The 13,760-nt window shown below is 39.4% G+C and overlaps 1 protein-coding gene across 8 annotated transcripts in view; it reads left to right on the top strand.

Annotated features, from left to right (window-relative positions):
* ENOX2 (ecto-NOX disulfide-thiol exchanger 2) overlaps positions 1-13,760 on the top strand; it is a 258,174-nt gene that overhangs the window by 130,151 nt on the left and 114,263 nt on the right. For 4 of the 8 annotated variants that reach the window (XM_072956357.1, XM_072956354.1, XM_072956355.1 and 1 more), the window contains one exon: positions 3,939-4,061. The exons of the other annotated variants lie outside the window; for them this stretch is intronic. In XM_072956357.1, coding sequence (XP_072812458.1) covers positions 3,974-4,061 — 88 coding nt within the window. In that variant the 5' untranslated portion in view covers positions 3,939-3,973. The remainder of the gene's footprint in view (positions 1-3,938; positions 4,062-13,760) is intronic. 8 annotated transcript variants of the gene reach the window in all.

The raw sequence follows: 13,760 nt of genomic DNA, 5'->3' as shown, positions 1-13,760 counted from the left end.
GAGACTGAGAGAAATAAAAAGAGGAAAAGAGATGAATGTTAACTAGATTTATTGTGGTGCTCATTTGACAATATACACAAACACTGAATCATGTTGTAAACTTGAAACAAATTTAATGTTATAATGTCAATTATTTCTCAATTGTAAAAGTATGAAAATCAAAAGAGAGAAAAAGAAATAGAGAAACAGAGGAAATATTTGCAAAATTTGCAAATCAAATATCTGGCAAGGGTGTAGTATGCAAAACATATAAAGAATTCTTACAACTCTACAAAAAGACAACTCAGTCAAAAATAGGTTAAGGACTTGAGTAGACATTTTGCCAAAGAAGATATACAAGTGGCCACAAAGCACATTTTAAAAAAAGCTCAACATCGTTAGTAATTAGGGAAATGCAAATCCAAACCACAAGATACCACTTCTCATCCACCAGGGTGGCTAGAATCTAAAAAGCAGAAAACATCAACTGTTTTTTTTTTTAGGATTTTCTATTTCTCTTTTTTTATATTTTTATTGAAGTATAGTCAGTTTACAGTGTTGTATCAATTTCTGGTGTACAGCACAATACTTCAGTCATATAGGAACATACACATATTCATTTTCATATTCTTTTTCACCATGAGTTACTACAAGATATTGAATATAGTTCCCTGTGCTATACTGTATAAACTTGTTTATCTATTTTGTATATAGTAGTTAGTATCTGCAAATCTCCAACTCCCAATTTACCCCTTCCCACACCCTTCCCCTCTGGTAACCATAAGTTTGTTTTCTACGTGTGTCTGTTTCTGTTTTGTAAATGAGTTCGTTTGTCTTTTTTTTTTTTAGATTCCACATACAACTGATATCATATGGTATTTTTCTTTCTCTTTCTGGCCTACTTCACTTAGAATGACATTTTCCAGGTCCATCCATGTTGCTGCAAATGGCATTATTTTATTGTGTTTTATGGCTGTGTAGTATTCCATTGGAAAATATACCACAGCTTTTTTATCCAGTCATCTGTCAATGGACATTTAGGTTGTTTCCAAGTCTTAGCTATTGTAAATAGTGCTGCTATGAACATTGGGGGTGCATGTATCTTTTTGAATTAAGTTTCCCTTTGGATATATGCCCAGGAGTGGGATAGCTGGATCATATGGTAAGTCTATTTTTAGTCTTTTGAGGACTCTTCATACTGTTTTCCATGATGGCAGCACCAAACTACATTCCTACCAACAGTGTAGGAGGGTTCCCTTTTCTCCACAGCCTCTCCAGCATTTATTGTTTGTGGACTTTTTAATGATGGCTGTTCTGACTGATGTGAGGTGATATCTCATTTCAACTGTTTATGAGGATTGTGAAATTGGGACCCTCCTAAATTGCTAGCAAGGATGTAAAATGATTCAGCTGCTGTGGAAAAGTTTGGTGGTTCCTCAAAAATTTAAACATAGAATTATTATATGACCTAGTAATATTACTCCTAAGTAATACCCAAAAGAATTGAAAATAGGTACTGAAATAAATACATGTACATGCATGTTCATAAGAGTAATGTTCACAGTAATCAACAGGTAGAAACAGCCTAATCGACAGGTAGAAACAGCCTACATGTCTATCAGTGCTATAAACAAATTGTGATATATCTCTACAATGGAATATTATTCAGCCATGACAAGAAATGAAATAGAACTTAACAGTGTCCGGTTCTGCATCTAAGGAGGTTGAAATTTAACACTCATTCCTAACAAGTTGGCTGTTTATAGCAGTTTCATTCATAATTGCCAAAATTTGGAAGCAACCACAATGTCCTCTATTAGGTGAATGAATAAATAAACTGTAGTCATCCAGATAATGGAATATTATTCAGCACCCAAAAAATGAGCTATCAAGCCATGAAAAGACATAGAGGAAACTTGCATGCATATTACTAAGTGGAAGAAGTCAATCTGGAGAGACCGCATACTGTATGATTCCAACTCTATGATATTCTGGAGAAAGACAAAACTATAGGTATAGTAAAAGATCAGTGGTTGCCAGAGGTTGCAGGAGAGAGAGATGAATAGGCAGAGCACAGAGGATTTTTAGGGCAGTGAAAATATTCTGTATGGTATCATAATGATGGATGCATGTCATTGTACATTTGTCCCAACCTGTAAAATGTACAACACCAAGAGTGACCCTAATATAAACTGTAGACTTCAGATGATTATGATGTGTCCACGTTGGTTCATCAATTGTAACAAACTATACCAGTCTGGTTATACAATTCTGATGGGGGACGTTGTTAATGAGGGAGGGTATACGTATATGGGGGCAGGGAGTATCTGGAAAGTCTTTGTATCTTCCTATCAGTTTTACTGTGAACCTTAAACTTATCTAAAAAAAATAGTCTCAATAAAATAAAAGGGAAAAAAGTAGTGAAATACCGATACATGCTACAATGTAGATGAACCTTGAAAACATGCTAAGTGGAAGAAGCCAGACTCACGATTTCACAGGTTGTATGATTCCATTTATATGTAATGTCCAGAATAGGCAGATCTATAGAAACAGAAAGCAAATTGGTGGTTGCCAGGGGAAATGGGGAGCAACTGCTTAATGAGTACGGGCTCTCCTTTTGGGGTGATATGAATATTTGGGGGCTAGATAGAGGTGGTGGTTGTACAACATTATGACTGTATTAAATACTACTGAACTGTTCACTTTAAAATGGTTAATTTTTATGGTATGTGAATCTCACCTCAATAAAAAGAGAGAGGAGACAGAGACAGAGAAAAAAAGCGAGACCAAGAAAGAGAGAGACAGAGAAAGAGACACAGAGAAAAAAAGACAGACAGAGATAATAGACAAAGTGACAGAAAGAGAGACAGAAGATAGCCTGAGAAACAGAGAGCCAGACGGATAGACAAACTATTAGAGGGAAAGGTAAACACAGACAGACAGTCAGATAACAGATAGGTACACAGATAAGCAGGCAGGCAGGCAGACAGAAGGAGAAAGACATGGAGTGAGATAGTGACAAAAACAGAGGCACAAATAGAGTCTAAAGACATGGAGATAAACAGAACAGGTATATGCAAAGAGGAGAAAACAGAGAGAGGGACTAATGTGGGGAGATACACAGCATAGGACACAGACAGAGGGAAACAGACACAGAGAGAAGGAGAGAGAAAAAGAAAACTAACAGGGACAGCGACAGAGACAGGCCATTGGGAAGAAAGAGAGAGAGCAACAGACAAGCAGAGACAGAGAAGAGACTGGCAGAGGCAGACAGGCAGGCAGACAGAAAGACAGACAAAGGAATACTGACAAAAGACAAGAAATGGAAGAGCTGAGAGAGAAACAGCAAGACAGAGAGACCTATGGAGAGAGAAACAGAAACAAAAAGAGGCAGAGAGACAGTCAGATACAGACAGAGGAAGAGAGAGAAATAGTCAGATAGACAAAGAGACAGAAGTTCAAACTGATATAAATACATGCAGACAATCAAAGAAACAAGCAGACAGAAACAGGGTAATGAAGAGACAGGCTGACAGATCGGACAGATAGCCAGAGCACCGAGAGACAGACAGACAGACAGGTATAGAAAGAAATTGACAAAGAGAAACAAAAAGAGACATAATACAGTTACAGAATGACTAAGAATTGGCAGAGACAGAGAACAGAGACAAGCAAATGAACAGAAAGAGAAGCACAGAGTGGCAGAGAGACTGACAAAGGGACAGGAAGGCAGCCATATAGCACCAAAGAGACCAAAAGACAGACAGACAGACTGAGAACCAGACATGGGCAATTAGACAGAGACAGATATTCAGAGAGAAAGAAAGAAAATAGAAAGAGATGGTCAGAGGTCATTGGTAAGAGACAAAGACAGAATAGAAGGCAGGCAGTCAAAACCAGTGTCGACTGAAATAAATGCACAATCTAAAACTTGAGAGTTATGTTTTATTTGGCAGACACTTCTGAGGACTCAAACCCCTTCAAGCCCAGGATGACAGCCTCTCAGATTGCTCTGAGGGACTGTTCCGAAGAGGTAGGAGAGGATCCAGGATATATAGGAGTTTCACAACAAAGACCAGGTAATCAGAACATTAAAAGATTACTGTTACCTAAAGAAAATCAGACATCTCAAGTTAAAGAATTTAGCGCTTTTCTATGTGTGGGAGGGAGCTAATGTCTGGGCTCATTCATATCATTCTTTTGACGAGCACCTAGCTATCTAGGGCCCTTTCTTATTCTGAGAATATACCCTTAGTTGGGGGTGGCTGCAGAGGCCAGGCTGCCTGATGGTCAGCATCCTGGAGGTAGCAGCTGATGACTTGATGGCCACAGCATTGTTTGTTTACTGATATGGATTGCATTATTTTTTGTTCACACCAGAAACAGACCAATAGAGAGACAAAGTGAGATGCAGGCAGGCAGAGGGAGGGAGGGATGGAGAGAGAGCAAGAGAAGAGAGAGAGATTGAGAGAGAAAGAATGCAGGATGGAGACCGACAGTCAGAGCAACAGGTAAAGACATATTAACAGACAGACAGAACCTGAGAAAGAGAAACATACAGAGCCATGAAGCAAGAAGGTAGGCAGACAGAGAGAGTGACAAGACAGAAAAGGACAGACAGGAAGAGAGAAAGAGGCACGGACAGGCGGGGAGACTAACAGAGAAACAGGGAGACAGAGAAACAGAACAACAACAAACAGAAAAACAGCCATCTGACAGAGACAGACAAAAATACAGGCAGAGAAACAAATTGCAAAATAAACAGAGAAGCACCCCTCATGCCTCACCCCAATCCCCTCCAACCATCACCACCACAAATGCCCTTCATTGTTTAGCCTTAGATGGGGGACAACAGGGAGGAATTTTCACAAGGTGCCTTGAACATGGTAGATATTTGGGAGAAGATTCAAATCATGCTGGGAATGGGATGGAGTCTGAACTCCTTTGCCTGTTGAAAACACCCCAGGGTCCATAGGCTATTAGGTAGGAGAACACTTGTCCCATGCCAATATTGTGAGCATCTCTTTGTCAATACTGTAGGGTTTGGGTTGTTGTTATTTTGTTTTTAAGCAAACACACAAAATCTCTCAGAAGTCCATTGTTTGCAGATTTCCCATCATGCTTCCTTCCTCCCTGGAGGAAAATGCTTTGTTTCTTTGATAAAGCAAACTTACCGCTTTTCTCTTTTACACTTTTCTATCGAGTGTCTTGTTTTCATAGTTTAGAATTCATATAGCTCTCAGGCAAGTTTTTCTAAGATGTTTCTATTTAATATTCAGCTGTAGCTCCAAGGAGTTTAATATTATTTTTGGGTTTTTTTAAATGAAAAATCTAGGGGAAACTTCTCTTCTTCCTGTAAGCATTTCACCTTAAGTGTCTTCAAGGGACTTCTGGCTTTTTCTTAATTATGACTGGCATCTGATACTGCTGCCCCCACCTGTATAAACAATATGCAGATAAGTAAGATGGGTTCCGGAGGTGGCCTTTTTGTTGCTCCAGAATCTTGGGTAATTTTAGTCAGCCGAGCTCCTGCCCAGAAGGAGAAAGCTGTGGAACATGAGCTAGATGCTAAAGACCAGCTCAGCCTTCCTCCTAGAACCATTTGTCATTTGGCCTGAAGTAACTAGAGAGTGAGAGGGTGCCTGCATGGTTTGTGTTGTGCTAAGGTGGGGTGCACGGAGCAGAAGTGGACTGGTCTCCTGGAAAGTTCCCCAGCCTGCATTGTGGAGGCCACTCACCCTATCGAGAGATGAACAGGAAAGTCAGTCCTCCAGGGCATCAAACACCTGACGTTTGCAGGAGAAAAAGTTACACAGCATATGACTTAAGATCCTAGTTGGAATGCTGTCTACTGGAACTGTATCCACACTTACCTGGAAAAAGATAGTGATTTTCCTCTCACTCTTTATGTAATTACTGGATTTTTAGGATTAAGAAGGTTCTAGGATCATGCAGTCCATGAATCCCATTCATAAGTGAGGAAACGAGGAAAGAGTGGCAATAATGTAGCCCAGGGAGTAGGGAGTTTAGTGTGGAAGACAGGCAATGATACAAAGAGGTTAGGCATCAGGCTAACCTGGGCTCTGTGTATCCTGTTATGTTCAGCAAATGTTTGTGCTTCATGTAAAATGGTGAAGAGTGTAGGATTTATAGGATGGTCATGAAGAAATAAATGAGATAATATAAGTAAAGAGTAGTGTGTTTACCACAGTTTCTGGCACATAATAGATGTTTAATATGTTAGCTCCTATTATTAGCTCAGAAAGAAGTGACTCAGTAGAATTATGGCCTCTTGATTCCTCATTCAGTTCTCTTTGGAAACTGGGATAGATGGCATACCCACCAGATGTGTAGTGATGTACATAATATGCACTCTGCCTTTGCAGCACCAACCTTCTGTGCCCTTTGTGGTGGTTTTTCTGAATTTTCACAACTTTGGGGGAAACAAGAGCCTAATGAGCATTTTCCTGTAACTACATCATTCCACATTTGTTTCTAATCTTTGGTTATTGTCTGCAGGCCTTCTTAAATAGAGGCTACAGCCTGAGCTAGAATCTGAATTGTCCACAGGACTCCGCATGTTGAATAAATACATCTGTCCAAAGACATTGAAGATTCCAAACTCAATCAGAGCCACTTTCTTAAATTAGGGACTTGGTAGATCTGAGTAATACTCCAAGTCTGGTACACATTGCTGCAAATCTCTGTTATCAGAAGACACATAGGATGGGGAATGGTTTGTCTGCTGGTTGAGCCTAATTGCAGTGTGCAAAGAGCTTGCTCAGCACAGAAGCTCTTTGAAAAGCCCTGCTCCAGGGGCACTAGGCCCACAGCTTAGAGCTGCTTTGTGTCTCAAAACAGGTCATCTCTACACAGTCTGGAGTCACCTGAGGGGTGAAACTCAAAAGTAAATTCAGGGAGATAGAAATCGATATTCTGCTGAAACCGGGGACACTTGAACTCCTTTTATCTGCATGGACTATTACAAGGTTGAACAGAGGAATTAAATTCTGCAAATGAGTTGAAACTCTTAGTATTGAAAGGGTCTTAAGCTGGGAATAGATTCCAAAGTCTTTTATAGTTCTGTCTCTTTCATTTGAAAGGCTATTGCCTATATAAATAGGTTTAGGGGAATTCAAGTTCTCTGCTAAGTGCTAATTGCTGTTTTAGGTGTATTGGGAAAAAACCCAGAAACATGGTAGACTTGTCCCTTGTCTGCTAGGAGATTATACATTCTAATACCACATGTAACTTATAAGAGCTTCATTTAGAATAATTAATTTGTGATTCACAGATATTTTTCATAACTTCACTTCCCTGCCACCCTGGCCAAGGAAAATGTCTCAAATCACCCTTCCGCTAAAACTTAAGAGCTTGGGTTTGATGGTGCTAGTTGCCACTGTCAAACAACTTTATCGACTCCATGGCACCAGTCTCCTTCTACATATTTCAGTTAATATTTGAATGAGAGATAAGCATGAATAGTACTCCTTTTACATTTTCACTGTCACTAGCCTATGTTTCACTCGAATAGCTTTTTAACTGACCTCCTAGCCTCCAGATGTTTACTCATCTCGGGCTTACACACAGCTGTTCCATTGTGATGGAGAGCAAAGACCCTCATAGGAGCCCTTATTCTGTCTGTTCCCGTGCCTGTCCCTCGTGGACACAACCACCCAGCTTAGTTTGGGGCTGGGGATAAGGGAAAAAATGTAATCATCTTCCCCACTCTCCCTTGAATAGACCGTAGTCTCACTTTTGAATTCCTCATCAGCTGGTTGGATGTAGGATTTCTTCATGCTTGGAGACTAGTTTAATTGTTCTTTCCCTTGTGGTTAGGCAGTTTTGGCAATGGGAGATCCTTGTTAGAGGGAAATGGGGATCCCAGGTCCATATCAAGTTGGAGATGATGGTAGGGATATTTAAAGGCAGTGCTAATTAAGGCAAAAAGAAATCTGGCCTCTAGTAGACACCAAGAACTGGTTTGCAGCTACTACAGTACTATCCTCAGCACCTAAAACAAGGAGGGCATCTTAACTAAAACATAAGAGAAGGCAAGAAACAAGGTCCCAATATAAAGAAAGATGAAGCTGTGAATTTATGAGGATTCTTGTGTTGGCAGTGACGTAGTTACACTTTAGTCCACTAGGGAAATAAAGCTATGTCAGACTACAGATGAGCCTCAAGTTCATGATTCTGTATTTGTTCCTGGAGCGTTCTGTCTGGATGGGAAAAATGGTGAGTACAAACAGTGTCTGTTGCAAGCCCATCGACTCTCACTAACGGGAAGCTTAAGAGGAACGTGTAAGCTGGGAAATGCACTGGCCTTTCACCAATTGCTTGAATTGTCACAGTAGCAATTTCTCTTCACACCACTGATGCCTTCTCAGAAGTGAGAACTTGTGGTCTGTTTGATTCAGGGTTATAATTCATCACAGGCTGTGGAGAACAAATGACAGGTTCTGAAAAAGGGCTTAAAGCTGGAGCTGGCCAACCAAATCTTCTTTCCTGGCAGTCTTTAGTACTTCATTGCCATCTTTTGCCTCCACTCTTTAAATCCTTACTTAAGAACCAGTTCAACTCAGGACTTTTCTCTAAACTTAATTCATTTATACTAATGCAGGAGGGATGGTGAGCATGCAGCTCCATCAAAAGATGACTACTTTTACAGCAGTAGATCTTAGACTGATCAGGAAATTCACTGCATTGCTTTAGAATCTTCATTAATGGCACCCTTTACCTGGGAGCTTCCCCATGGAAGGAACTCGGTCCTTCTCCTTCCTCTGGATCTCCATACAGTAGCCATTGCAAGGTTCTGCATATAGTGAATAAGCAAATAAATGATATCACATGGATTGCTTGAGCTCCCAGCTTTCTCGTTTCTTAGCAATTTAGAATCTAGGTTGCAAGCAATAGAGGAGCACCTTTTACTGTGCCTTCTTCCTCCAATAGTTCAAGCACATTCTTCTGATCTTAAAATCAAGCCTAGAGAACAGGCCAGGAGTCCCCAGATTTCCCCCCACCTGTGCAGAGACCAAGCTTTCTGTTATAATACAAAGTTTTTTCAAGGCAGGGATCGTGTGAATCTGGATGTTGTATGTTACGGTTGTTTACTAGTGATAGCCATTACCATTTGTGCTATACTTTACACTTTGGGTTAACAGAGAAAAGAAAAGGTAAAGAAGGTATTGATTTAGTATAGGAGACAATATGAAGTCAAAAATACCTGGGTTCAAATCCTGGCACTGCTATGTCCTAACTGTGTGATCTTGGATTAATTGCTTCTCTTTGAGACTCTGTTTCCTCAACTTTAAAATAGAAATAATATCTTTATACCAACCTTGTCAAGTCATTGCAAGGATTAAATAAGGTAATACACTGAAATCCTCTAGCATAGTGATGGACACAAAGTCGAATTAGGGGCCTAAAAATTATTATTATGTCTATGCTCCACAAAGACAGAGCAAGAAAATCATCCTCTGATGCAGTAATTGAGATGAAATCTTTTTGAAATTTACATTTTCTAAATTTTTCTCAGTGTCTGTTTTTGAAATTGTGATGTATGTTTCAATTCCTGCCCATGACAAATGCAGCATATTCTGCTTTCTCACTTTATTGCATGGGCTTAAATATTAGATTGAGTATTGTTAGGATTCCAAATTATTTGAAGCCTCCACATATCCTGATGGTATCCCTATCTTTCTCCACAAACCCTGGTGTGTGTATGATTTGAAAAAATAAATGTATGTGTGTGTGTGCATATAGACACACAGACACATAGCAGCAATCTTATGAAGAACTCAAAATTCTTTATTTGGACCATCAGATTACAGTATTTAATATTATAAAGTTGAAGACAGATAAAATAGAAAATTTACTGAGTCTTAGATTAGACAAGACCTCACACAGTCATCTGATTCAGCTCCTACCCCCTACCCTTTCACCTCAATACAAAATTACATATGACACATTTCTGACATGCATTCATCTAGCTTGTGTCTAAATAGTCTAATTGATTTTAAGATCACATCTTTACAATGTAAACAGTCCCCTCTCTATGGACCTCATGGGTTCTTGTGGGGGATCCCATGAGAAAGTATGTCAGCAGCAGACTACAGTGTGGGTACCTAAATGCTACCTATTATCACTCCACAGTTCACTCTAATTATTCGGAATTTATTTCTTATATTGAACTGTAAGCTGACTCCTGGGTCCTAGCTTTGTACTATAAAACATATCAGACCAAATGTAATCTTTTTTCCACATGATGGTGTTTTAAATATTTGAATACAGCTCCAATGCTCTCAAGTTTTTACCTCAAGTTTTACCTCACAAGAGATGGTTTCCAAACACTTCACCCCAGTCACTTCTCTCTGGTGATGTCTCAATGTTGCTTTTATTACCTGCCCATCACAACAGAACACAGTGGCCAGAGCAGAAAACAGTGTGTCTGTTACTTCTCAGACTCTAGAATTCACTTAATTAGGTTTCTATTAATACAGCCTGAGTTATATCTGCTTTTCTGGAAGCTATTTCCTATTGTTATCTCATATTCAAGTTGCAGACTATTCCTCTAGATCTTTGTAACATAAGTTACAGTAAAGTCATATTTCCTCCATTCAGTTCTTCTATGGCCACCCTCCATTTTTTCCCATATTACATTCCATTATCATAACTTTGGGTTCATCATTCTAGCCACTTTCCTTTCATAAGTAAAGACAGATAGAATAACAGAGCCAGGAAGAAGTGATATTCACTGTCTTCTGGCTCAGAATAGTCTCAGCAATTTATTAGTCCAAGTGCTGGTTTTCACCATCTCCTTAGCACCACTCTGATCCTTCATGAAAGCCATAGTGAATCATGTGGTCTGTTTCTTTCTTGTTTCCCAGAGCTTTCAGCCTCTACTGAGTTCTGTCCTATCTTCAGAAGGTATCATATTCTACTCTAGTTTGTCAAGACAATGTATGGTAGTGTCTGGCAGTATAGTGTATGAAAAAGAGCATGAGCTTTAATAGCAGGCAGATTAGGGTTTAAATCCTAGCAATGCCATATACTAGCTGTGTAGCTTTGGACAAGCTACTTAAAACATCTCTAAGCCTTGGTTTTCTGTGGCTTTAAGATTTTAACAGTTAGCTTATGTACAGTAGTGCCTAGAAGATACTCAATAAATGGTGGTGTCTATTTTTGAAGCTCATTTCTGTCATCAAGTAAGTTAAGTATACTCTCCAGCTTTGTCTTATCAAGGTTGTAACAAGCAAGTCAGTTATACCTTCATTCAAAAATCAGATTAAAATATTGCACAGGCCACAGGAATGTAGAGAGCCCTATAGCAACTATTAAAGACCTCCTTCCAAATTGTGGTCAGTCCATTCATCACTACTCTTTGAGCACAACTCTTCAACCAGCTAGGAGTACAGCTATAACTAAGTTATCATCTGATCCATATTTATCCATCTTTTTTATAAAGCAATTGTGAAAGATTTGCTGTAAAGTCATCATTCTAGTATCTTTTTCAAAGAAAAAAACTTTACTTATCCAGACATGTTCTTACACTAGATTCTGTCACCACTTACTTTCCTAAGTGCTTGTAAATCATCTGCTAAATAAGCCATTCTTTAACAATGATAGCCAACAAGCTCAGCAAATTGTCGTTTAAAAAAAAAATCTGTTTCCCCTCCCTTTGAGAAAGAAAGGGGAGAAAACATAAAGAGAGATGGTACATGTGGTCATAAGGGTGGCTTCCCAAGTTTTCTTTACTTCAAAAGCAGCACTGCAGTCCACCGCGGACCAAGGAAAATTATATATGAGAACTATTTGAAAACAATTAAATTGGCATAGGTTTCTGGGGATTGGTTAGAGCTACCTGGAGTTAAAAGAATAATTTTCTTTATCAGAAACAGAACTAGTTTGACTCTCCTGAGTTCCTCATATTTAAATACTACATTGTTCTCTGTCTCTCCCTCTCTATCCTCCTTTAATTAGTGTATCCATCTGTTTTCCTGGTACTAAGGGGAGGCTCATTGGTTGGTAATTACAGCAATGTCCCTAGGCTCCTATTTTGAGAATGTGCTCCACATTCATGACCTTCCAGACTCAGGTGACAGTTGCTCTTTTCTGGGATTCTGTTGCTTATCATTGTTGGCACCTGTTATTTCCTCCTGCTTCACTCAAGCCAGGAATTTACTTCTCTAGAGTTTCTCAGACTACTCCTCAGTGAACCTGACTCTTTGCTTAGATGTCCCTGACCCCTTATTAGAAAGTGATTATAACCCAGGTCATCCAGGACAAAATGCAAATCCAAAATCCCCATCCATCAGAAAGTATATGAGGGAAGGCAAAGGTGCCCCACATACCATATCTTTAAGAAATGCTTTTTAGAGAAAGTGAGAAGAGCCCAGTGTCAAATGGATGAGTGAAGGGAGGTAAGGATGAGCAGTTTGCAAGCTTGCAACTCTTTTGCCGGCAGTTGGCTAAGTGCCCTTATACTGATTCCTCTGGCTCCTCCTTCTTAGTCAGAGGGTATATGTTTACCTCAGAGGGCAGTCTCCTCAAACCAACCATGAAGTTCCTGCAGGATCTGATCTTAACTTTCCAATGCAATACCACCTCCCACTATAGCCCCACTACCATGGTCATCATGGTTTTTAAATCAAAACTTGAATAAACAATTAAAATAAGTGGCTGGACCAAAAACACTTTTTGCTTTTTAATTTATCCATATGAAAAGACTAAACAAAGGTATAAAAATGAAATCTTGTTCAATGAGACTCACCATTATTATAGTTCCCATTTAACAGCACTTACTATGTGCCAACACTTTTCTGAGTGCTTGATGCACTGTGTTATATCATGGACTCTGCATTACAGCCCCATTTCACAGAGGAGGAAACTAAGCTCCAAGAAGTTAATCAATTAACCCAGGATAATACAGCAAGTAAGTAGTAATCCTGGGACTCAAACCCAAGTCTGACTCCAGAACCAAAGCTCTTAACCATCATTGTGTCTTACCTTCAATGCCGGGTTATTCATGAGTAGATAGAATGCTGTGAAAGGCAGACAACCCTCTGCCTGAACACTTAGGATGAACTGTATCTTTACCAGACACCCCCTACTGCTCTCCACTGAGATCAATATCCTCACGGATGTCCAGTCTCATGTATGCCTGACCCTTTGGTTTGGCTCATGCTGTTCTCTTCCCACACCTTTCACTTGCCCTTTTACCTCTTCCACCTCTCTTCCAGTGAAATTGCACCCATCCTTTAAATGCCTAATTAAATTCCATTTTTTTCCATGAAGACTTCCCTCACTGACTTCCCTCCCCGTGCCCCTACAGTACTTGTTGCAACTCCAACATTTAGCACTTTATTATACACTATTAGTGTTTATGACTCTTTGAGGTCAGGAATCATGTTTCGTATTTTTGACTGTCCCCATATCACCTTACACAGGGTCAGTTTTATAGATGTTCAACAAATATTTGCTTTGTCTCTAGTAGATGTATGATCAATTAAATTCATTGGGTAACGTGTATTTTCTCAGAGTTCTCCTAACCACTCTTCCCATTATAAGAAATTAAACCTATGCCAGAAGTCTTTAAATGAATGTAAAATTACTTTGCAACATCTAGGCACAGTGCTGAAGTCTCTTATCTTTAACTTGCACTCCTAACAACACCTAATAGTATAACAGGACAGTTGAAAAAGTGTATTGGTGAATTAACTGAAGCAGTCAAGATGTGGGTTCTACTGTCAGCTCAGACACTTACCACAAGACCTGGG

This window comes from Vicugna pacos, chromosome X (assembly GCF_048564905.1).
Source record: "Vicugna pacos chromosome X, VicPac4, whole genome shotgun sequence".
NCBI lineage: Eukaryota > Metazoa > Chordata > Mammalia > Artiodactyla > Camelidae > Vicugna > Vicugna pacos.
This window is presented reverse-complemented; position numbering and strand designations above follow the sequence as displayed.